Source organism: Schistocerca serialis, chromosome 2, assembly GCF_023864345.2.
Source record: "Schistocerca serialis cubense isolate TAMUIC-IGC-003099 chromosome 2, iqSchSeri2.2, whole genome shotgun sequence".
In the NCBI taxonomy this organism is placed as follows: Eukaryota; Metazoa; Arthropoda; class Insecta; order Orthoptera; family Acrididae; genus Schistocerca; species Schistocerca serialis.
Window position 1 is genome coordinate 877,388,069 of NC_064639.1, and position 27,164 is coordinate 877,415,232.

A 27,164-nucleotide genomic window follows, 5' to 3' on the forward strand; every position below is an offset into this window, starting at 1 on the left:
GTTTGTCAGATATTAAAAGAGAAATTTACAATCAAGTTTGATCTCCCAGTCACTTCGCAACTTGTAATCTACCACATACAAAAAGCACTGATTGAAGAAAATCCTAGAATTAACTGGAATTGAATCTCCATAACTTTAAACTTTTAATATGATACTTACCCACTAAATGACACTATCTGAAACATAACCATGAGGAAAAGGCAAGTTGGATAAACAAAGAGGAAAAGGCAAATCGAATAAACAAGCATCAATACTTTGCAATTAAAATATAATGAACACTACTACATTTTATTTCTGTCCTGTAATGTTGTGAGGTAAAGACATTGAGTTCTGGTCCCATATCCGTGGGTGCAGCAAAAAGCAGCAATATGTCGATGCACAGATACAAGTTTTCAAATATTGAGATGAAAATGTGGAACCACACATAAGTCATCTTACTGCTACTCAACAATATGCCAGAAAGAGATAACATGATGTAGGTAAAACAGTTACAGCACACACACCTAAACCAACTTTCCCTAATTACATTTTGTACTTGGGAGCTTCATACTGTCACAGTCAAAAACAACGTTTGATGGTAGTGTATATGTAGTTTATTACATACTACCAAAAAAACAATAAGAAGTTGGGGTAATTCCACAACATAGTGTAGTGAGGAGTGGCCACACAGCTGGAGATACTGCATTGTTATCAGTGGGATGATGCTCGTATGCCATAGCAGAGAATGTTATTCGATTAAGACATGAGAAGGTGGTATTAGTAGCTTCCGACCACAAGTGTCGCACCACTGATAAGCTGCTAGCTACTATACAATGTCAGCCGTGCTACAGGATTAAAGGAAGGATTTTCACCGAATTTCAAGTGATAGGATCAATAAAGGTCAATGCATACTGCAGTCATTAAAGAAAGAGTGGGATTGGTGGCGACAAGACTTTGGTACAAGTGCTGCCAGGGCTCTGGAATTCAGTCTTGGGATGTAAGTTTTTTGACACTGTGTGTGGCCAAGTGAGGCCCCTTATTCGTTTCCTGGATTAGTTGTAGGTATTTGAATAGGGTTTTTATCTGAGAGCAATTCAAGTCTTTAGTTTGGTACTGACTACTCTCAGCATGGTACCTACAGAAAAGACAATTTGTTCACCTAACACCAGATATGTGATACAAGTTCTTTTCAGTACCACCCAGAATACACAATTTTGTTCCTGACACAAATATTTAGGCTTTCATGGTCAGTATCAATTACATTAAAATCCTTTTGCATGTCATATGAAATAGATTACTATACTAAAAAAATGTTTCAGCTGTGTTGCAGCAACCTTCCTCACACTAGACTAGACTATGTCCTGAAGGAGGACACTGTAAAATGGCTGAAACGTGTGTTATTTTAGTATTTAATGTGATGATGTGGCTGTACACCTCAAAAGATTTTAATGTAATTTAATCCTGTTGCCTATTATCTACCTAGATGTCTGGAATGTGACAGTATGCTTTACAAAATTAAATGTATCACCACACAAATAGGTCTAAACATTATGCCATATGAATATAAACTGCAAACTGACAGTCAAACAATGGTGGCTGGTTCAAAATTAACAGTGTTACCTTTACATGCTTTTTGTTTCAACAAACTGCAGATCACTACCATCCAATGAGTGTAAAATTTAGGCCACAAGATGAAGAAGAAAGAAATTGACCTATGATAAATTAACATCTGCTTAAATATAAACATTTAAAAAAAATGTCTTCCACTCTTTTATAATTACAACAAAATATAGCTTAGAACATATTTGAAATGGTTTCATACAGTCAACAACGAACAAGATAAGTGATGTAATAACAAAAACAAGTCGAAAGAATTTATTTACATATTGAAAATAATACTGTATGTAACTTTAAAATTATTTCCCCACACAAAATGGGGTTACTGAGACCACATAAATTCTTCTAACAAAGCAAACCAAACACAGTTAACTGTAAATATAAACAAACGAAACTGTCAACATTATCTCTTTAGGCTGAAGCATCAACAGACTTCAAAATGTAAATGTAAAACACATTACAGTTACAAACTTTGCACCCAAAATCCGCTGAAATATGGCTAATTATTTGTACAAAATATAAGACATAAAACAACAACACTTTGTACTGCTTTTAAGCGTAATATCATAAACCCTGTTCAGCGTGGCACCTCGTGTGGGAGAGTAAACAGTTTTTCTTGTTGAACGATTTGCCACAAGTCCTACAAGTGTAAGTTTTACTATCAAGGTGGACCTTCTTGTGTGAGCTGAGGTACCAGTGGAAGTGGAAGCCCTTCCCACAAATATCACAGACAAAGGGACGGTGCTCGCCATGTGTCCTGAGATGCTTCTGCAGCACAGCCTGGTCACTGTAGCTCTTGCAACACACAGCGCAAACATAGTCGCACGACGCAGATCGGCTATCACCGTCACCCTCCGGGGGTGCTTCCTCCTCTGCCTCCACCGCAGTGTCTGTGAGGGAAGCAGGTCCATGGGAGCGCCGGTGTTTCGTCAGGTCAGCTCGCCGAATGTACTCGTTGCCACATAAATTGCAAGGGAAACGTTCCCCAGTGTGTACGTTCCTGTGGATGTTGAGGTTCGTCTTCCACTTAAAAGACTTTCCACAAGTATCACAGGTGAAAGGTGTGTCCTGTAAGTAGAAAGATATACCAATAAAAGGATGTGTAAAACATTGCTCAGAGACGAGAAACGAAGAAAAATGTCACACAATACTTAGAGGTTCCTAAATATCAATGTGGTCCTGTGGATATAACTAGATAAGCAGCAGCTATTTAATGTAAGTGAAAAAGGGCTAATATTTCCCCCCTCTCCCTCCGCAGTAACTGTCATATGCAGCACACCTCACTTACTGTCTGAAAGGAAGCACTGAGGGGGTGATGTGTGACATGACACTTTTAGGATAGCATATCCCACTTGCAAGCCCTGTGATGATGAAAGACATTTATAACATTTAGAAGTAAGTAAGTACATATCGTGACATGCAACTGTGGGAAATGTTATTATGGTATGTCTAGATGGAAGAATACTTTGAATCCATCACTTCTACAAGACAAGATGGGGAGTGAGCATCCCCAAATGCTATGTGGGGGTGCTTGTTCCTTGGTATCATGCTTTGAAGCTGTTTAGAGACAAGAAGAGAAAGGGGAAAGGTCGTGACCATAATGGACACTGTAACAAATGACTGCTGAATTGGCTTGTTTTTGCACAAGCTAAATATGTATAAAACAATCTGTCAACCCACTTAGTATATGAGATAGTGTTGTTGTAAAAGAAAGTGTGAATACAGGAAGTTTAAAGTTCAGTTGTTTACACTATTCAAGTAGCCTGGAGGACAATTGCTGCTCCCCCTCAGCACCCATCCATGCACAGGGAGACGAAGTTATGTGAAGGCTACTGCATCACAGCTGGTTGGAACTCACTAGCAGGTCCACCTCAACAAACTTCATTACAGATTGCACACACGAAATGGAAAAATGAAGCCAGGCGGAGAAATCGCCCACATTTCAATCCAGGGTAAGAACCACCTATCTGTCAAAAGGGTGGGGTTGGGGAGGGAAAAAAAAATATAGCCCATGACGTGCAAATGCTCAGACTTTATTCATGCAGTATTTGAGAATGAGAGCACGTAATTACTAGCAACAAACTCTGCACATAACTTATGAAACTTTTTCTCGCTGACACCCTGCACAAAATGATGAAAGGAAAAAAGTTTATTGTTTACAAAGTTTTTGCAGTTCCTGCAGTAAAACTGCCACAGCAGGCATGCCATTTCAAATCATTATCTCTTTGCTACTAGCTCTATTCACGACACACTTTGCAGACAATGTACCAGTGAATGTACCTATAAAATTATATCATTGCATGACATATAGTTCAGGAGATAGCCATTATTAACATTGAGCTGTGTGAAAAAAAGAAGTGAAATGTGTTTACAAATATGTCTGAAATATATTGAAACACATATAAAATATATTTGTGAAATGCATGTGATATGCATACATGGATGGAAGCCATGGATAAGAAGTGCCTCCTAGATCCCTGGCTCGATTTCAACTAGACCTGGTATACATATTATTTACTATCTGGAAAGAAATACTGTGTGGTAAGAACCACCAACCTCTTGCTGTGGTGGGGGTGATTGCCAGTGAAGCAACAGGGGGAGGAGATGGACAGAGAGAGGGGGGAAGGAGGAGGTGGACACAGATGGGGGGGGAGGTAGAGATGGATAGAGAGAGGGTGAGTGAAAAAAATAAATACATACACAAAAAATAAATTAAAAAAAAACAGTGGTCTGTCCACTTTGGTAGCTGTGAAGTCAGCACAGTGGATTGCTCCGAAGGGGATTGGGTTTGATTCCCAGCTGAAGTGGAGATTTCCTCCACTCGGGGACTGTATGTTGTGCCGTCCTTAGGTTTGTATTGTCATAACTGACAATCCATGGTTGAGATGGCTGTATGGGTATGTCCCAAAAGCAATTTCTTTTTTTAAATCAATGGTCTGTAATGAAACATATTTACAATGTGGCTTATGTTTTATATAAAAAAAACAGTTCATTACTAAAGAGGTTGATTTTACTTATGGTATTTTATGTTCAATTTCTACTCACATCAGGAAACGCAGTTCATGAAAAGGATAGATTGCTACACCCCCCCACCCCCCACCCATAAATGAGGATATTGTCATCAGAAGAAACAAAAATGGGGTTCTATGGATCGAGTGGGGAATGTTAGATCCCCGAACTGGACAGGTAGGTAAGGAAATTTAAAAAAGGGGAACGTATAAGTTGAAGTTGGATCTAGTAGGAATTAGTTAAGTTTGGTGGCAGGAGGAGAAGGACTTCCGGTCATATGAATACAGGGTTATAATTACAAAGTCAATAGGTGTAACACAGGAGCCGGTTTAATAATAAATAAGAAAAAAGGAATGCAGGTAAGCTACCATGAACAGCATATTGAACGCATTACTGTAGCCAAGACAGACATGAAGAATGTATGATGAGATAAAAGAAAATATTCAGACAGTTAAGGGAGATGAAAATTTAATTGTGATGAGGGACTGGAATTCGATGGTAGGAAAAGGAAGAGAAGGAAAAATAGTACGTGAATATGGACTGGCAGAAAGGAATGATAGAGGAAGCCCCCTGGTAGAATTAATCATTGAGAATACTTGATTTAAGAATCATGAAAGAAAACTGTATACATGGAAAAGACCTCGAGGCACCGGAAGGTTTCAGATTGACTATATAATGGTAAGACAGAGATTTTGGAACCAGATATTAAATTGTAAGGCATTTCTAGGGGCAGATGTGGACTCTGGCCAAAATTGATTGGCTGTGAATAGTAGATTAAAACTGAAGAAACTGAAAAAAAGTAGAAAATTAAGGAAATGGAACCTGAATACGTTGAAAGAACAAGAGGTTGTTGAGAGTTTGAGAGCAAGCAGTAGCAAAGATCAACTATAAGACGGACAGGTATACAGTAGATGACGAATGAGTAGCGTCAAGAGATGAAACAGTGAAAGCAGCAGACAATCAAATTGGCAAAAAGACAAGGCCTAGTGGAAATCCTTGGATAACACAGGAGATACTGCATTTAACTGATGAATGGAGAAAATATAAAAGTACAGTAAATGAAGCAGGCAAAAGGGAATACCAATGTCTAAAAAATAAGACTGACATGAAGTTCAAAATGGCTAAGAAGGAATGACTAGAGGACAAATATAAGGATTCAGAAGCATATTTCAATAGGAGAAAGATAGATAACACCTAAATCAAAATTAAAGGGAAAAGAGAAGTAAGGCTATGAATATCAGCAGCTTAGATGAAAAACCAGTCCTACACAAAGACAGGAAAACTGAAAGGTAGAACGTATATTCAGGGTCTATACAATGGGCATTAACTTGAAAGCAATATTACAGAAATGGAAGAGGGCGTGTGACAAAACAAGCTGGGATAATTTTACTTCCCTTTTGTTTTGCTATCGGCCTCCTTAAAATTCATTTTTTTTTTCAATTTTAACTAATTACCATTAACATAAGTTTATATAATCTGCATTTTCATAAAAGAAAAAGGTTGGCCCTTAGTCTTAAAGTATATAACACCAGATCTTATTTTGTGCTTAGTTTTATGTATGTAATTGATTTTCTAATTTATTTCAACTATCCCTAGTTATTATCTTTCATTATAGGGCAAAATAGTAATTGTTTTATAACTGAAATTCTACTGTTGACATATAAACAAATACAAAATCTGTACTAATTATAAACATTTGGAAGATGAAATACTAGTAATCTTAAAGTATCTATTTAGCTCTATTCGAAAACATTTTAGCAAAGCCAGCACTTAATTAATTCAAAAGTAATTACAAGTTTTGTCAAAAGTATTGTTTGTTTAACGATAATTATTAATTCCATGATTTAAACAAATAATTAAGTCTACACCTTGTAATAGAAGAAACTGTTAAAAGGAACGAATTTTTCTGTGTATTCAGTTAATTTAACGAGTTAAGTTTTAACTGTAACTTCTGTAATTTAACTTCGAACAATGTGTAGTTTCAGCTTCTATTATTGTGAGGATATATAAGGGCACAATTTTTGGTCCCAAGACAGTCAGTCCACGGCCAAGTTTCAGACGAGAAACCTGTGCTGATTGGAATCACAACAATGCTTCGACTTAAATGTGAAATAAGTGTTACACAATTAGGCTGTGTATTAAAAGAATGACAGTGTGTGCTTCATATGTACCTATCTATTCTTCAAGAACTGTGAACTTTGTGGTTAGGTTTTCACTGCTTGTAGATATTCAATAGTAAACTATGGTAGCAGTATGTGGAGATTTGCCTGAAACCTATTAATGAGGCTTATCAGAAGTTAAACAGTAGTGCACTGGCCATATAACTGTAATATTGGGGGATTGTGAACAGTGAAAGTAAAGACTGTGAAACACAAATGTGCACCTGTCGGATACATCATTTACAGTAGATAGTAGTCGCACTTCCATCCCCTATTTTTTCAGCCAGTACATCGACACCGAAGACAACAAACGAAGAGACAAAGCAGGTGAGCGTCGCTACAGACGTAGATGAAGATGAGAGAGGGGATATGATACTGTGAGAAGAATCTGACAGAGCACTGAAAGAACTAAGTTGAAACAAGGTCCTGGGAGTAGACGATATTCCGTCAGAACTACTGATAGCCTTGGAAGAACCAGCCATGACAACTCTCTTCCGTGAGCAGAGGTAAAATACAGGGACTGAAAGGCTATTTACAACTTGTACACAAACCAGATGGCAGTTATAAGAGCTAAGGGACATGCAAGGGAAGCAGTGGTTGAGAAGGGAGTGAGTCAGTGTTGTAGCCTATCCCTGATGTTATTCAATCTGTACACTCAGTAAGCAGTACAAGAAACCAAAGGAAAATTTGGAGTAGGAATGAAAATTCAGGGAGAAGAAATAAAAACTATGAGGTTTTGGAATGACACTGTAATTCTGCCTGAGACAGCAAAGGACTCCGAAGAGTGGCTGAACAGAATGTATAGTGTCTTAGATGGAGGATACAAGATGAAGAGCAACCCAAGAAAAATACGGATATTGAAATTTAGTCAAATTAAGTCAAGTGATGCTAAACGAATTAGATTAGGCAATGAGACACCTAATGTATGGGTGAGTTTTGCTATTTTGGCAGCAAAATAACTAATGATGGCTGAAGTAGTGAGGATATAAAATGCAGACAGGCATTGGCAAGAAAAGCATTTCTGAAGAAGAGAAATTTGTTAACATCGAAAATAAACATGAGAACCTGGAAGTCTTTCATGGAGGTATTTGTCTCGAGTAAAGCAATGTATGGAAATGAAACATACATGATAAACAGTTTAGGCATGAAGACAATAGAAGTTTTTGAAATGTGATGCTCCATAAGAATGCTGAAGATTAGATGGGTAGATCATATAACTAATGAGGAAGTACTGAACAGAATTGAGGAGACAAGAAATTTGTGGCATAGCTTGACTAAACGAAGGGATCAGTTGATACAACACATTCTGAGACATCAAGGGCTCACCAATTTAGTACTCAAGGGAAGTGTGTGGAATGGGGGGGGGGGGGGGGGTAAAATTTGTAGAGAGGGATGGGACACCAAGAGATGAATAGGCCTGCACAGGATAGAGTAGCATAGAGTGCTGCATCAAACATGACTATGGACTGATAACAACAACAACAACAACAACAGAAACAACAGGCTATTACTGACCATAAACATGGCCCACAGTTACAGACATGTACAACTAAAAGACTGCTACACACGGAGCTTTTGGCCAAAGCCTTTTTCAGAAAAGAAAGGAAAACAAACAAGTAGGCATACCTCATGTGCACATGACAGTTATCTTACACTGTTCTGGCCAGACTGTAACTATTGAGTAAATCGAAAGAAGCAACCTGGAGTGGGATATTGAAGGGGGAGAACTAGCATGATACAGATGGAGAAAGGGAGATTGAGCAGGGATTAGAAGTTGCTGGACAAGGCTGCCAGATGCAGCATCGGGTCGCTGTGGGAGAGGAGGGCAGAGGGGAAAAGACTGGTGGATGATGGCAGAGGACAAAACACAATGAGGTGAGAGGACGTGAACTGGGAGGTGGTAACAGGAGAGAGAGGGGGCAGAAATTGTTGGGTGAATGGTGCGGGGACAGTAGATTATTGTAGGTTGAGAACAGGATAGATCTGGGATAGAGAATGTGTTGTAAGGATAACTCGCATCTGAGCAGTTAAAAATAGCTAGTGGTGGAGAGAAGGATCCAGATAGGAATTATCCTTACTACATATTACTAAAGAATATCTTCAATAATATAGTGTCTGCACACCCTCATCTGTTTCTAGATAGAAACAGATATCTTGATACTCTATGGAATCACTTTGCCATGCCATGAAAGCTTAAAAAACCTATTACCTGAAGATGCCTCTCTACTGATGCAAAACTGGGAGTGACTTAATAAAAGTATTTTAGCAGCCAGTGTGGAAGATTTTATTCACCTTCCTAAGACACCAACCTTTCAGCAAAAAAAACAGCCATACACAGCCTCAAAACAGATCCTCACTTAATCATCCTACCCGCAGACAAAGGCGCCAACATTGTCCTTATGAATCACAGTTACTCCATGGCATGAGGTCTTGCCAATTGTCTGACTTCTCTACCTACTAACTCTGCCAGAATAACCCCATCCCAGAAGTCCAACGTAACCTCCAGTTGTCAGGTGTGATAACTCAATGAAAATACCTTTTTTCCCTTCATCTAGGGGATGCTGACAGACATTCGTGAGTTTCTTATTTGGGTTGAGAGGAGAAATTTTCCATCTCAGAGTAAACACTCTGAGGAGATACTGGAAATCAGTCTCATGACTTCTAGGTTCACAATGAGGACACTATGACCACTACATTATGGAAAAAATTGCTTTAAAATGGTGAAGTTAAACATAAAAATGTTTTGCCAAAAACCAAGTGCTGTCTCGCAACTTAATGGATACAAAACATTAGTCATTGTATTCCTAAATCGATTTAATATCTTTTATATAGAGACAAGTAAAATTGTTATTTTTTGAATTTTAATGACAGTTTTAATGCCACAACACATGCGTATCAAGATGCAAAATTCTTTTAACACAGAATAACAAACCTTCGAGTGGACCTTGTAGTGATCAATGAGATGAGAACGAACACGAAAGGCACGCCCGCATGTGTCGCAGACATGTGGCCGTTCATCAGAATGCGTGCTCCGATGTGATTGTAGGTTGCGCATATCACTGAATGCCTTGCCACACGTTGAACAGACAAATGGCTTCTCACCTGTATGTGTTCGGCGATGTCGATCTAGTTTTCCACGCACCTGTGAAGAGAACAAATACTTTTTAACCGTACAATTTATATGACTTTTTTTAATTCTTTCTTAATCTCTGAGAGCATTTTATTTCTACAGATGTGTCATTACATTAGAAGTGCTGCACCCCAAGTATTTTCCCCCTTTTCAAATAATTACAAGTTGCAATAAACAAAGATGAAGGATGGTAACCATTCACCTACAGTTGATTGACATGCGGCACATAGACACACATAACAACACAGAGGCTTAACTAGCTCCTGAGCAACCACTATTTTCTAGTGAAAATTTATAATTTCACACACGCAATCACAAACACACCCAAGTGTGCCAATCCACGGCCATAGCAACACTAGTGAAGACAGTTTTCTGACTTGGCAGAGGTAAAATGGTGATTTAAAATGAAAACCATGTAAAAAAGAAGTTATTGTAGGAACAACTGGCAGAGAACACATCCAAACAGCGAATAAGGTGAATGTAGCAGTACAGCAGTTCAAAAGAAGGGATTGGAAATTATGTTTAAAAAAGCATACTGAACAAGATACGAGGGCTATCCACAAAGTACATTACGTTTTGGAATTAAAAATAAATAAAGTATTGGAAATTTTTTTTATTATATACAGATGAAAGCCACACTTAAATACTACTTTTCTACATAGTTGCCATTTAAATTAAGGCACTTATCGTAGCGATGGACGAGCTTGGAAATTCCTTCGTCATAAAATTCGGCCGCCTGCGCCTTCAACCATGTGGTTACCTCTTTTGGGACAGAAAAGGTGTGATTTTTGTGGATTTCCTGGAAAGAGGCACTACAATAAACTCTCAAAGGTATTGCCAAACTCTGCACAACCTCAGAAGAGCAATACAAAACAAGCGCAGGGGAAAGTTGGGCTCAAAGATCTTGCTGATTCACGACAACGCCCGGGCCCACACAGCAAATGCCACTCGTGAAGTTCTTGAATCTTTTAAGTGGGAGTTGTTTCCTCATCCGCCATACAGTCCCGACCTGGCACCGTGCGACTTCCGCTTATTCCCAGCAATGAAGAAGTGGTTGGCTATGCAGCGTTTTGATGACGACACACAGCTTCAAGAAGAGGTAACCACGTGGTTGATGGTGCAGGCGGCCGAATTTTACGACGAAGGAATTTCCAAGCTCGACCATCTCCACGATAAGTGCCTTAATTTAAATGGCAACTATGTAGAAAAGTAGTATTTAAGTGTGGCTTTCATCTATATATAATAAAAAAATTTTCCAATACTTTATTTATTTTTAATTCCAAAACGTAATGTACTTTGTGGATAGCCCTCGTATAATTCTGATTGTAAACATGGTTTAGTCTGTGTGTTGTTTCGTGTGACCATATGTTTGTCCTTCCTCGTCTTTGTTTATTGTTTCCATTACAAAATATCTGCTGTAGCAATAACTATGTTTAATGTGAGGCTTTCTCCTTCTCCTTACACCTATCTCTCTTGTATAGAGAAAATTTTGCTGACATCAATCCAGTTTTCTTCCATCGTGCTGGAGATTTCAACTGCACTCACTTAAAAAGGTAAACACATGCATTCCTACAACTGTCGTGTTAAATGTCCTAACAGTCCATCATCATCAAAATGTCAATATTAACAAGCTACATTGAATTCTAGATACCGTAAAGAAGACATGTGAAGTTATAGATAGGCATGATTAAAAGACACTCACATAATCATGCCTGTCTGCAATTTGACGTGTCTTCTTTATGGTAAGTAGCAATCTATCTTTTCATACTTTGTTGATATTCCTACTTGGAGTTTCCATTGTTTGGAGTCTAGATTGTTTAAGTGTATGTCCATGCTAGTGCAGAGGGTGCATGCAGTGGGCACTGCAAGCCTCAAATGTTAGGCAGACGAAGTTCCACAGGGAAATGACAAGGAAGTCAGGCCAATGTCCATTTGACATGGTCGCCTGTAGGTCTCTTCCAAGATGTGGTGGAGGGTTTGTTGGAGGCTCCTGAGTGCACTGGGTTCCACAAACCAAATGTGGTACTCTGGTTTGGATTTGAGTAGATGGCTTAAAGCAGTGGTTCAGATGACTGTGTGAAAATTTGGATGCAAATTTCTCAACCTCTGCAATTGGGTGTAGATTTGCAGGAGCCCTCTTAAGCACTACACATGACACGCCTATTATGGTAACAAACTGTGTGACAGGCACTTATGGGTTTTTAAGATACAGAAACACCTCCTCCTCCCCAGGCCTAAATAAATCTGTACCTATTTCAGAGAGGGGGGGGGGGGGGGGGGGGGGGCAAGAATTATGGACCTCATTAATTACGGAGGGTAACCATAGCCTGTAGGCTTTCACGGCCGGCGTCTTCAGTAATTAAAACTTCTAGGCTAAGAGGCTGTGGTCCAATAGTAGAAATACTTCTCCCTGACGTTTCATTGTCAGCTGCCGGCATCATCATCTGAGGTGAGTCTACGACTGGCTGCTAGGCCGTGGAGGTCCTGTTCATACAGAGCGCGTAGAGGGCGCCACCACTCGTCACATGTTGTCAACAGTAAAACTATCTCTGGCTGGCGTCATTACTCTCGATCGAAGGTAATCGATTGTCATATCTTTGGTACAAAGTCGATTGCCATATCTTATTTAACTTCAAGCCTTCTTCTTTCCTGTTAAAATTATTGTGGTGTTTAAGATCGGCGAAAGATGCACGACACCCCTTAGCTACTCCTGGTGTGTGTAAAATTCCGTGTAGTTTGGGAAGGTTTACATTGGAACCACAAAAAGAAGTATCAATACTCGCCTAACTGAACACAAAAGGAACTTTCAACAGGGACACACGGACAAATCGGCTGTAGCGGAACATGTTTTTGAAACGGGTGACCATGAAATAAAATTTAGTGAGACGAGCGTGCTAGCTAAGACATCGCATTATTATGCACGTATGTATAGAGACCCCCCCATGAACCATGGACCTTGCCGTTGGTGGGGAGGCTTGCGTGCCTCAGCGATACAGATGGCCGTACCGTAGGTGCAACCACGACGGAGGGGTATCTGTTGAGAGGCCAGACAAACATGTGGTTCCTGAAGAGGGGCAGCAGCCTTTTCAGTAGTTGCAGGGGCAACAGTCTGGATGATTGACTGATCTGGCCTTGTAACATTAACCAAAACGGCCTTGCTGTGCTGGTACTGCGAACGGCTGAAAGCAAGGGGAAACTACAGCCGTAAATTTTCCCGAGGACATGCAGCTTTACTGTATGATTAAATGATGATGGCGTCCTCATGGGTAAAATATTCCGGAGGTAGGAGGTAAAATAGTCCCCCATTCGGATCTCCGGGCGGGGACTACTCAAGAGGACGTCGTTATCAGGAGAAAGAAGAAAACTGGAGTTCTACGGATCGGAGTGTGGAATGTCAGATCCCTTAATAGGGCAGGTAGGTTAGAAAATTTAAAAAGGGAAATGGATAGGTTAAAGTTAGATATAGTGGGAATTAGTGAAGTTCGGTGGCAGGAGGAACAAGACTTTTGGTCAGGTGATTACAGGGTTATAAATACAAAATCAAATAGGGGTAATGCAGGAGCAGGTTTAATAATGAATAAAAAAATAGGAGTGCGGGTTAGCTACTACAAACAGCATAGTGAACGCATTATTGTGGCCAAGATAGACACAAAGCCCATGCCTAATACAGTAGTACAAGTTTATATGCCAACTAGCTCTGCAGATGATGAAGAAATTGATGAAATGTATGACGAGATAAAAGAAATTATTCAGGTAGTGAAGGGAGACGAAAATTTAATAGTCATGGGTGACTGGAATTCGTCAGTAGGAAAAGGGAGAGAAGGAAACATAGTAGGTGAATATGGATTGGGGGGAAGAAATGAAAGAGGAAGCCGCCTCGTAGAATTTCGTACAGAGCATAACTTAATCATAGCTAACACTTGGTTCAAGAATCATAAAAGAAGGTTGTATACCTGGAAGAATCCTGGAGATACTAAAAGGTATCAGATAGATTATATAATGGTAAGACAGAGATTTAGGAACCAGGTTTTAAATTATAAGACATTTCCAGGGGCAGATGTGGATTCTGATCACAATCTATTGGTTATGAACTGCAGATTGAAACTGAAGAAACTGCAAAAAGGTGGGAATTTAAGGAGATGGGACCTGGATAAACTGAAAGAACCAGAGGTTGTAGAGAGTTTCAGGGAGAGCATAAGGGATCAATTGACAGGAGTGGGGGAAAGAAATACAGTAGAAGAAGAATGGGTAGCTCTGAGGGATGAAGTAGTGAAGGCAGCAGAGGATCAAGTAGGTAAAAAGACGAGGGCTAATAGAAATCCTTGGGTAACAGAAGAAATATTGAATTTAATTGATGAAAGGAGAAAATATAAAAATGCAGTAAATGAAGCAGGCAAAAAGGAATACAAACATCTCAAAAATGAGATCGACAGCAAGTGCAAAATGGCTAAGCAGGGATGGCTAGAGGACAAATGTAAGGATGTAGAGGCTTGTCTCACTAGGGGTAAGATAGATACTGCCAACAGGAAAATTAAAGAGACCTTTGGAGAGAAGAGAACCACTTGTATGAATATCAGGAGCTCAGATGGCAACCCAGTTCTAAGCAAAGAAGGGAAGGCAGAAAGGTGGAAGGAGTATATAGAGGGTTTATACAAGGGCGTTGTACTTGAGGACAATATTATAGAAATGGTAGAGGATGTAGATGAAGATGAAATGGGAGATAAGATATTGCGTGAAGAGTTTGACAGAGCACTGAAAGACCTGAGTCGAAACAAGGCCCCGGGAGTAGACAACATTCCATTAGAACTACTGATGGCCTTGGGAGAGCCAGTCCTGACAAAACTCTACCATCTGGTGAGCAAGATGTACAAGACAGACGAAATACCCACAGACTTCAAGAAGAATATAATAATTACAATGCCAAAGAAAGCAGGTGTTGACAGATGTGAAAATTACCGAACTATCAGTTTAATAAGTCACAGCTGCAAAATACTAACGCAAATTCTTTACAGACGAATGGAAAAACTGGTAGAAGCGGACCTCGGGGAAGATCAGTTTGGATTCCGTAGAAATGTTGGAACACGTGAGGCAATACTAACCTTACGACTTATCTTAGAAGAAAGATTAAGAAAAGGCAAACCTACGTTTCTAGCATTTGTAGACTTAGAGAAAGCTTTTGACAACGTTAACTGGAATACTCTCTTTCAAATTCTAAAGGTGGCAGGGGTAAAATACAGGGAGCGAAAGGCTATTTACAATTTGTACAGAAACCAGATGGCAGTTGTAAGAGTCGAGGGGCATGAAAGGGAAGCAGTGGTTGGGAAAGGAGTGAGACAGGGTTGTAGCCTCTCCCCGATGTTATTCAATCTGTATATTGAGCAAGCAGTAAAGGAAACAAAAGAAAAATTCGGAGTAGGTATTAAAATTCATGGAGAAGAAGTAAAAAATATGAGGTTCGCCGATGATATTGTAATTCTGTCAGAGACAGCAAAGCACTTGGAAGAGCAGTTGAACGGAATGGACAGTGTCTTGAAAGGAGGATATAAGATGAACATCAACAAAAGCAAAACGAGGATAATGGAATGTAGTCAAATTCAATCGGGTAATGCTGAGGGGATTAGATTAGGAAATGAGACACTTAAAGTAGTAAAGGAGTTTTGCTATTTGGGGAGCAAAATAACTGATGATGGTCGAAGTAGAGAGGATATAAAATGTAGACTGGCAATGGCAAGGAAAGCTTTTCTGAAGAAGAGGAATTTGTTGACGTCGAGTATAGATTTAAGTGTCAGGAAGTCGTTTCTGAAAGTATTTGTATGGAGTGTAGCCATGTATGGAAGTGAAACATGGACGATAACCAGTTTGGACAAGAAGAGAATAGAAGCTTTCGAAATGTGGTGCTACAGAAGAATGCTGAAGATAAGGTGGGTAGATCACGTAACTAATGGGGAGGTATTGAATAGGATTGGGGAGAAGAGAAGTTTGTGGTACAACTTGACTAGAAGAAGGGATCGGTTGGTAGGACATGTTTTGAGGCATCAAGGGATCACCAATTTAGTATTGGAGGGCATCGTGGAGGGTAAAAATCGTAGAGGGAGGCCAAGAGATGAATACACTAAGCAGATTCAGAAGGATGTAGGTTGCAGTAGGTACTGGGAGATGAAGAAGCTTGCACAGGATAGAGTAGCATGGAGAGCTGCATCAAACCAGTCTCAGGACTGAAGACCACAACAACAACATGTATAGAGAGGCCGTAGAGATTTTTAAACACCACAATAATTTTAACAGGAAAGAAGAAGGCTTGAAGTTAAATAAGATATGGCGATCGACTTTGTACCAAAGATGTGACAATCGATTACCTTCGATCGAGAGTAATGACGCGAGCCAGAGATAGTTTTACTGTTGACAACACGTGACGAGTGGTGGCACCCTCTACGCGCTCTATATAAACAGGACCTCCACGGCCTAGCAGCCAGTCGTAGACTCACCTCAGATGATGTTGCCCGCAGCTGGCAACGAAACGTCAGGGAGAAGTATTTCTACTATTGGACCACGGCCTCTTAGCCCGGAAGTTTTAATTACTACAGAGGGTAACATTTGTTATGACACATCATAGGAAACTGCGAAGAATTACAGTCACTCATAAATGGTGGTAATGCCCACCAAGAATTAGGAACAGGAAGTTGATATGATCAGCAATATAAATTTAAATTCTGATTGGAACGTTTATTGGAAAGGTACGCCGTGAATCAGTGGCAAAGGCACGTTTAAAGCTATAAACAATACGATATAATTTTTGTATATTTTTGAGATTAGTACAATTTCTGAATTTTAAGTAATTTGAATGAAGACAAGTATTAAAATGAATCAAACATTTTAATCAGATACTTTTATAGACTTCCTGCATCAGGATCAGTACTGGCAGGACATTTCTGAGAAAACTTGGACACAGTTGCATAAAATTTGCTGATAATGTTATAGTATTAGGGGGAGAGTTCAACTTGTCAACTACAGACTCTAGGGGACTCAAGTAATTACGATGAGCCACAGGAACAGGTATTTGTGTAATACCTTTCCCTTAAAAAAAAAACTACCTTGCACAGTTAATAATAGAATGACAAACTGTGTGGGTAACATCCCACATATCCTTACTAAACATGACACAAACTCTCGATTCAATTGATGTATAGGAAGGAACCAGTGCTCATCAGGCTGCTATAGCATCACTGACTATAGATGCAGTATGCATTTTAAGAAAGCTTGAAAGATATCGCTGCCAAGTAAGTATGACAAAAAACAGATTTCAGATCATCAGAGCAGCGAACATCAAACATTCATCTCTAAGACTGAAAATTTTCAGTATAAATCATAAAATCAAGAGTACTTTATAATACACCTTGGACAGGTACATACCAGACAAAGTTCTGAGGGATTGGAAAGACCCACCATGATTCAACAGGCATTTTTGAAAATTGCTATGAGAGGAAAGAGAATTTCATCACAAATTTAAATGTAGCCAAAGCCTTGTTGATATACAAATATAAACTAAGGCACAATATATGTATATGACAAAAACTCCTACAACATTTTGGTACATGGATCAACGCCTTTTATCCAATCCCATCATGACTATAGTGACCCCAAAATAGAGGATGGCAGTGTGAAGGTCGAAATGTTAAACTCCATTTTCCAAAACTGTTTCACTGAGGAATAGCATGCTATGATTCCTCCTACTATTTGCTACATAAGCATCAACATGACAGATATAAGTGACCGTATGACAGGAAATCAACTAAAATTGCTCAACACAGTGAAGACACCTGTACGATTCCATGCAAAGTATGCAAAAGTGCCTGTTCTTCGTCCAGCAATCATTAAAAGTGAAGTGGAGCACTCTAAATCAATGATTACTGTACCATAGGTCATGGTAGGAACAAAGAGAACATATGCACACAAGTATAGGTTTATACTTCTTATGTCAGTCTGCTGCAGAATTATGGCAAGTGTAGATTGCTGCTTTGTGTGTGTGTGTGTTGTCTAATTCAGAAGACCTTTTAGCTGAAAGCTCACTTGCTTAGCAGTCTTTTTGTAGTGCTTGCCTGCACTCAACATCTCCATTGCATGGTGAGTAGCAATCTATCCCTTTCATAATATTGACATTATTCCATCCTGGCATTCCCACCGCTGTAGAGTTACATAACAAATCTTATGTTCATGCATCAGGGCATTTCTTCTGTAGAAGGTAACATGGACAGAGCACACATCGATCTTTTGAAAACCAGCTCACTAAGTTGGACCACATGACCCAGAAGACATTACATACTGACACTGCGTTTGATGCAGTGCTTCTTGACTTCCAAAAGGCATTCAGTATACTTCTGCACTGTCAACTAATGCATATAACATGAGTGTAAAACAAGCTCTGTGACTGGATTGAAGAGTTCCTAGAAAATACAGCACAGTACATTGTTCTTAACAGATCTAAATCTTCTGGTGTAAACTGTCAAAGAGCTCTTTGAAGAATGATGGAGTGGCCATGTGCATGAAAAATGGTATTTCATTTGAATCTATTGATGAATCGAAGCACTGCACTGAACAGGTCGCTGAATGATGTGCAGCAGCAGTTGAATTCAGTGAAACTAAAGTTTTAATTTTATTTATATACAGTTCTCCTAACTCTGATTTCAGGACATTTCTGTTCAAGCTAGAGATAGAGTTGGTTCACTTTACAGAACACATGAAAACTTAGTTGTATGTGATGATTTTAATATGAATTTTATAAGTGATTGTACAAGGAGAAGAATGCTAGAATATCTCCTAAATTAATATCATCTGAAGCACGCTTTATTCTTTCCAACCAGAGTGCAGGGGAACAGGAGCATAGCTACTGACAACATTTTTGTTCATTCTTCATTATTAGAAGGGCATTCCAACAGTGAAAGTGTGAACGGCCTTTCAGACAATGATTCACAAATTTTAAAACTAAATGGGCATGCAGCCCTCCCCCCCCCCCCCCTCCCCCTCCCCCCACAAACACATTGCAATAGAAACTTTTTTAAAGCTCATTAAACAGCAAAAATGGTGGGATGTTTATAGTGCTCATAACATCAGTGATATACACTGATTAGGCAGAACATTATGACTACCGACCCACTATCGATATAAAGCCATCTAGGTGCCAGCAGCATTACCTAGTGAGGAATGCCTGCTAGACACAAAAACACACACACACACACACACACACACACACACACACACACACACGCACACGCGCGCGCGGTGCGTGTAGTACAAGTGAGTATGCTGTCCATGCGTAGAATTGGGAAGGCGTGCAATCTATCTGAGTTTGACCGAAGGCAGACTGTGATAGGCTGGAGGCTCGGCACGAGCATTCGGTAGCTGCACAACTTGTTGGGTGTTCAAGGACTGCTGTGATGAGTGTCCTCAACAAGTAGCAAAACAAAGTTGAAACCATGACCAGACATTGTGGGGTTGGGTGGCAACCCCTCATTACAGAAGTCGGATGTTGCAGGCCGGGCAGACTGGTAAAACAAATGAGGTGAACTGTGGAGGAACTAACATCAGACTTTAATGGTGGGCAGAGTACAAGTGTGCGTGAACACACAGTGCACCAAACACTCCTAACAATGGGCCTTATCAGCCACTGACCCATGCACATGACAATGTTAATACCATGAACATTGGCATAGTGGCAGTGTTGCATGGTCTGCTGAATCCCAATACCTTCTTCATCATGCCGACGGGAGGGCGTGAATCCATCACCTTCTAGTGGAACACTCCTTGACACCTGTACTATGGAATGGAGACAAGGTGGCGGTGGCTCTGTTATGGTCTGGGAAACATTCACTTGGGCATCCATGGGTCCAGTGGTGCTCGTGCAAGGCACCAAGATGGCCAAGGAGTATCGTACACTGACTGCAGACCACATACCCCCTTCATGACGATCACGTTTCTCGACAAGAGTGGCAGTTTTCAACAAGGCCAAGAGTGTGATGGAGTGGTTCGAGTAACAACACAGTGGCGAACTGAATTGATGTGCTGCCCCCCCCCCCCCCCCCAACTCACCAGATGTGAACCTGATCAAATGCATCTGGGATGTGACTGAACATGGTGTCATAGATCATTGCCCCCCCCCCCCCCCAAATTTACATGAGTTCAGTGACGTGTGTGTGTGTGTGTGTGTGTGTGTGTGTGTGTGTGTGTGTGTGTAGATATGGTAGATATGCCAACTCCCTCCAGCAATGCCACAAAGTGTCACCGCTGTTATATGTGCCAGAAGTGCTATTATGTAGGTGGTCATAATGGACTGGTTAAACAGTGTATAATGCTTTCCTCAACACAAATATATTAGCCTTGAAAGTTGCCTTCTATTAGAATGTTTAGAATGAGACAGTAGCACTAACATGCAACCTGTATTACAGACTAATTGGATAATGGTATCATTTAAAACAAAGTGTGTATTGTATCAAAACATTAGAAATAATGAAAGCTCAGCTGCAGTAGCCCATTACAAACAGTACTAAGGTCTAGAATGAATTCTTTACTCTACAGTGGTATTTGCTTGGGTAGCTCAGTTGGTAGTGCACTTGTCAGCAAAAAGCAAATGTCCTGGGTCTGAGTCCCAATTTGGCACACAGTTTTAATCTGTCAGGAAGTTTCAGTACTGGAAGGGCTTCAAAACTTCATTAGGAAGGCAAACACTTGTCATGTGCAAATAAAACAGCTATTTATCAGGATAAAGTTAAAGCAATATTGTCAATCATGTAGGAAGTGTCTGGCCAACAGCAAAAGTTTGAAGATATAAAGTCAATACGCGGTGAAAATGTTTTTGTAACTGACAACTCAGATACATGTACAGCAAGTACCAGTCACTTTTTGAATATTGCACATTAAATAATTAAATTGTTGAAGACTAAGCACTGTCATAGAGTTTCTAGCAGGATACTAAAGCACTGTGCTGCATATGAGGTGTGTTCAAAAAGTATCAGGAACGTTCTTTTTTTGGAAATTATTTTATTTATTTGTCTATACTAATACTATCTCCCTCAAAGTATACCCCATCAGATATTATATACTTATACAATGACTTCTTCCAATCCTCAAAACACTCTGGAACTCTTATCTTTGGGACAGCATTCATATCTTTCAGTGATTTGCTTTTAGTCTGATCTAAGCTTGTAAATCAATGGCTATGTACGGTTCTATCTCTTTTTTGAAACAGGAAATTGTCATACGGAACCATATCTGGTGAATATGGAGGCCGCGGCATCATACAGCTCTGTTTTTCACCAAAAATTCATGAACAAGCAATGAAGTGTGAACATATGCATTATTGTGGTGCAAAAGCTACGAATTGCTTTGCCGCATGCCACAACACTGCCCCCCCCCCCCCCCCTTTCCCCTGCCGCCCTCCCCACAAACAGCATCGAACTTGTAGGTAGTACTCCTTGTTGATCATCATTTGATGTCTTGACAAAAACGCATGATGCACTATGCTATTAAAATCGCAGAGAGCAGTGAGCAGAGCCTTCACATTCCACCGCACTTCCTGAGCTCTATTCAATCTTGGCGATCCAAATGCCTTCACTGGGAAATGGGGGCTTAGTTACATCATCATACCAACATACTCTTATTTCATCATCTTTTATAACACGTCAGTAGATCTGCATCGTTGTTCAGTTGATTTAGTGACTCCTGGGCAACTTATATCCGCCGCCCTTGTTTTGCTCGAAATTCAATACCCCTGGCTCAAATTTTGTTGTCACTTTTTCCATTTCATTGGTTGTTGATGTGCTGAGGCATACAGAACATTTATCATCTACAACGCCTCCAAGCAATCTTGGAAATGCTTATACCACTCATAAACGCTTGGCTTACTCATAGAAGGCTCACAAAAAGCAATGTCCAACACTTCTAAGACTTTGTTACATGTTATTCAATTTTTATAGAAAAATTTAATACAAATTCTCTGATCCATTCTTAAAGAAATCAATAATCGCCATAATACAAATTCTCTGATCCATTCTTAAAAGAAATCAATAATCGCCAATCATCAGCAAACACATGTAACCTTCTTGACAACTGATGACATACTAAACATCCAATATGACTACCAGTGCACAGATAGGTTTCAGACATGTTTATGAAAACAACAACGAAAAATTGCATGAACCGGACTAATGCAACCCGCAGAATTACACAATTCTCAATACTTTTTGAACACACCTCGTGTGCTCTGCCACATTTGTAATTCTTCTTTTACAAAATGTCAGTTTCCTGAATGATTAAAGAACTCAGTAGTGAAACTGCTTTACAAAACTGGAGAAAGCAATAATGTAGACAATTTTAGATCTGTTTCTATGCAACGGGTGTTTGTGAAAGTTATCGAAAATGCTGTATATAGGATGTCCCATGAGGAATGGTCAATATTCAGGGAAATAACAGGAACAGCCATCAGAAGCGAGAAAGCCTACAGTAAACAGGGGCTCTACAATGCATACTTTAAGAGCTATGAACCTTTGTTCAGTAGATGATGTGTTTCACATTAATTAAGATGAACAGGTGCTCATAGCTCTTACAGTATGCACTTTGGAGCTCATGTAAAATGGACATTTTTTCTTGTTTTGGTCCACACTATCTCCTCCCAAAATAGGGAAAAAGATATTTGTTTCCAGTATTGGAACATGAAAAAGTGCTCATAGCTCTTAAGGTATGCATTTTATAGCCCACATTCACTAGACTTTTTTGCTTCAAATGATAATTCCTGTCATATACCTGGATACTGACAATTCCTTCCTCCTGGCACACACTGCACATTATTTTCAAAGTGGTTTAACAACTGAAAATGCTATATTCTCTTTTCTCCGTGCAGCAATTGATGGATGACTCAAAAACCTATAAACATTTGGTGTCTTCCTTGATTTAACTAACATGTTTTATTGTGTTGATCACAAAATATTGCTGCAGAAGTTGGACATTTGGAATATGAGGAGCAGCTCGCAACTGGTCCTCTGATAATTTCCTACAGCGAAAACTCATTCTCGACAGTAATGAGAATGGCTTCCAAGTTGCTTCTGGTTGGAGCACAGTTAAGTAGGAGTTGTCTTGGGGGTCAGTGCTTGGACCACTACAGTTCCAAACTATAGTTTCACATTGTTACAAAAAAGTCTCGAAAGTATATATACACTATATAAATGGGAAAAGCTGGTAACAAAAATCTTGAAAAGTTCATGACGAAATTACTTCAAATTTTTATTTCACAGAATTTTACTTGAGAGATTTATTTCATACTTTCACACAACGCTATATAAACATTCAGATGGAAAAAGGCTATATATTTTAAAAATATATATAACATATAACTTACTGTATAAGACAAGCTATTGATTAACAGTGTTACTAAAAATCTCTAGAAGTATGTGGGCGAATTACTTCTGATTATTCACAATACCCTAACAAACATTCAGGTGGACATAAGATTTTTTTTTATTATATGTCACAGAAATATATACCTAATACATAAAGGGGGCAATTTGCTAGCAAAAAATCTTGGAAAGTCCTTGAACAATTAATTTGAAATTTTTATATTATATTCCAATAAAAATTTGGACGTAAATATGCTGTATGCAGATTTATGTTCACAGGAAATTGTGAAATACATGCTTAGAATTTACAATTATATAGAAATTAAAAAAATGACTTCAAGTTTCCAGATATTTTAGTCAACATCCAGTACAGCAGTAAACTTGGGATTTTATTACTGATGATCTTAAAAATTTTGTAACTTATCCTTTTGAGCTTTAAAAGCCATCTTTCTATGTCTATATGTATTGTCCTCATAACGATGTCCTCTTGAGTAGTCCCCGCCCAGAGATCCGAATGGGGGACTATTTCACCTCCAGAATATTTTACCCAAGACGACGTCATTACGAGGAGAAAGAAAACTGGCGTTCTATGGATCGGAGCGTGGAATGTCAGATCCCTTAATCGGGCAGGTAGATTAGAAAATTTAAAAAGGGAAATGGATAGATTAAAGTTAGATATAGTGGGAATTAGCAAAGTTCGGTGGCAGGAGGAACAAGACTTTTGGTCAGGTGAATACAGGATTATAAATACAAAATCAAATAGGGGTAATGCAGGAGTAGATTTAATAATGAATAAAAAATAGGAGTGCAGGTAAGCTACTACGAACAACATAGTGAACGCATTATTGTGACCAAGATAGACACAAAGCCCATGCCTACCACAGCAGTAGAAGTCTATATGCCAACTAGCTCTGCAGACGACGAAGAAATTGAAGAAATGTGTGATGAGCTAAAAGAAATTATTTAGGTAGTGAAGGGAGATGAAAATTTAATAGTCATGGGTGACTGGAATTCAATGGTAGGAAAAGGGAGAGAAGGAAACATAGTAGGCGCATATGGATTGGGGGAAGAAATGAAAGAGGAAGCCGCCTGGTAGAATTTTGCACAGAGCACAACTTAATCATAGCTAACACTTGGTTCAAGAATCATAAAAGAAGGTTGTATACATGGAAGAAGCCTGGAGATACTGACAGGTTTCAGATAGATTATATAATGGTAAGACAGAGATTTAGGAACCAGGTTTTAAATTGTAGGACATTTCCAGGGGCAGATGTGGACTCTGACCACAATCTATTGGTTATGAACTGTAGATTAAAACTGAAGAAACTGCAAAAAGGTGGGCATTTAAGAAGATGGGACCTGGATAAACTGACTAAACCAGAGGTTGTACAGAGTTTTAGGGAGAGCATAAGGGAACAATTGACAAGAATGGTGGAAAGAAATACAGTAGAAGAAGAATGGGTAGCTTTGAGGGATGAAGTAGTAAAGGCAGCAGAGGATCAAATAGGTAAAAAGACGAGGGCTAATAGAAATCCTTGGGTGACAGAAGAAATACTGAATTTAATTGATGAAAGGAGAAAAGTAAATGAAGCAGGCAAAAAGGAATACAAACGTCTCAAAAATGAGATCGACGGGAAGTGCAAAATGGCTAAGCAGGCATGGCTAGAGGACAAATGTAAGGATATAGAGGCCTATCTGACTAGGGGTAAGATAGATACTGCCTACAGGAAAATTAAAGAGACCTTTGGAGAAAAGACAACCACTTGTATGAATATCAAGAGCTCAGATGGAAACCCAGTTCTAAGCAAAGAAGAGAAAGCAGAAAGGTGGAAGGAGTATATAGAGGGACTATACAAGGGCGATGTACTGGAGGGCAATGTTATAGAAAGGGAAGAGAATGTAGATGAAGATGAAATGGGAGATACGATACTGCGTGAAGAGTTTGACAGAGCACTAAAAGACCTAAGTCGAAACAAGGCCCCCGGAGTAGACAACATTTCATTAGAACTACTGACGGCCTTGGGAGAGCCAGTCCTAAGAAACCTCTACCATCTGGTCAGCAAAATGTATGAGACAGGCGAAATACCCTCAGACTTCAAGAAGAATATTATAATTCCAATCCCAAAGAAAGCAGGTGTTGACAGATGTGAAAATTACCTAACTATCAGTTTAATAAGTCACGGCTGCAAAATACTAACGCAATTCTTTACACATGAATGGAAAAACTGGTAGAAGCCGACCTCGGGGAAAATCAGTTTGGATTCCGTAGAAATATGGGAACACGTGAGGCAAAACTGACCCTACGACTTATCTTAGAAGCTAGACTAAGAAAAGGCAAACCTACGTTCCTAGCATTTGTAGACTTGGAGAAAGCTTTTGACAATGTTGACTGGAATACTCTCTTTCAAATTCTGAAGGTGGCAGGGGTAAAATACAGGGAGCGAAAGGCTATTTACAATTTGTACAGAAACCAGATGGCAGTTATAAGAGTCGAGGGGCATGAAAGGGAAGCAGTGGTTGGGAAGGGAGTGAGACAGGGTTGTAGCCTCTCTCCGATGTTATTCAATCTGTATATTGAGCAAGCAGTAAAGGAAACAAAAGAAAAATTCAGAGTAGGTATTAAAATCCATGGAGAAGAAATAAAAACTTTAAGGTTCGCCGATGACATTGTAATTCTGTCAGAGACAGCAAAGCACTTGGAAGAGCAGTTGAACGGAATGGACAGTGTCTTGAAGGCAGGATATAAGATGAACATCAACAAAAGCAAAACGAGGATAATGGAATGTAGTCTAATTAAGTCAGGTGATGCTGAGGGAATTAGATTAGGAAATGAGACACTTAAAGTAGTAAAGGAGTTTTGCTATTTGGGGAGCAAAATAACTGATGATGGTCGAAGTGGAGAGGATATAAAATGTAGACTGGCAATGGCAAGGAAAGCGTTTCTGAAGAAGAGAAATTTGTTAACACCGAGTATAGATTTAAGTATCAGGAAGACGTTTCTGAAAGTATTCGTATGGAGTGTAGCCATGTATGGAAGTGAAACGTGGACGATAAATAGTTTGGACAAGAAGAGAATAGAAGCTTTCGAAATGTGGTGCTACAGAAGAATGCTGAAGATTAGATGGGTAGATCACATAACTAATGAGGAGGTATTGAATACGATTGGGGAGAAGTGGAGTTTGTGGCACAACTTGACTAGAAGAAGGGATCGGTTGGTAGGACACGGTCTGAGGCATCATGGGATCACCAGTTTAGTATTGGAGGGCAGCGTGGAGGGTAAAAATCATAGAGGGAGACCAAGAGATGAATACACTAAGCAGATTCAGAAGGATGTAGGCTGCAGTTCGTACTGGGAGATGAAGAAGCTTGCACAGGATAGAGTAGCATGGAGAGCTGCATCAAACCAGTCTCAGGACTGAAGACCACAACAACAACAACCATTACCAGAGAGAATAGCTATGCCACCTAAAATATAACATCTTTAATTCTGAGTTCAAATTGAGATATTTAGTTCACTAGCAGCGTCAAATAACTGGGTCGATAGTAAATAACAACATGTAATTTTTTTTCTATTGGTAATTGAGAAGTCACATACCAGCATTCATAGATGTAGCTTTAAAAATACTTTAGTATTTCTTTAATACTGATTTATTTTCAAAAGCATTTTCACCTATTATTTTATCGTCTTAGTGGTTGAATTTCCAAAAATGCTTAAACACATAATTTTTTATTTCTAACTGAGGAACCAAATACCAATTTTCGTAGTTCTAGCTTAAAAATTGCCTCAATAACAATATATTTTGAAAAAAGCCTTTCATCCCTTATTTCACCCCCTTGAGACAGGGTTTCAAACAAGCCTTTCTTAAATGGTGCCAACAGCATACGATC

General features: G+C 39.4%; 1 protein-coding gene across 2 annotated transcripts in view; it reads right to left on the reverse strand.

Moving 5' to 3' along the window:
* Positions 1-251: 251 nt before the first annotated feature.
* Positions 252-27,164, reverse strand: part of LOC126458205 (uncharacterized) — a 117,150-nt gene continuing 90,237 nt past the window's right edge. Inside the window, exons 6-7 of one of the 2 annotated variants that reach the window (XM_050095099.1) lie at positions 9,697-9,906; positions 252-2,664 (exon numbers count right to left, since the gene is read on the reverse strand). In XM_050095099.1, the coding sequence (XP_049951056.1) occupies positions 2,161-2,664; positions 9,697-9,906 (714 nt within the window). In that variant the 3' untranslated portion in view covers positions 252-2,160. Of the gene's footprint in view, positions 2,665-9,696; positions 9,907-27,164 lie in introns of those variants that run through there. The other variant, XM_050095100.1, reaches the window with a different exon arrangement.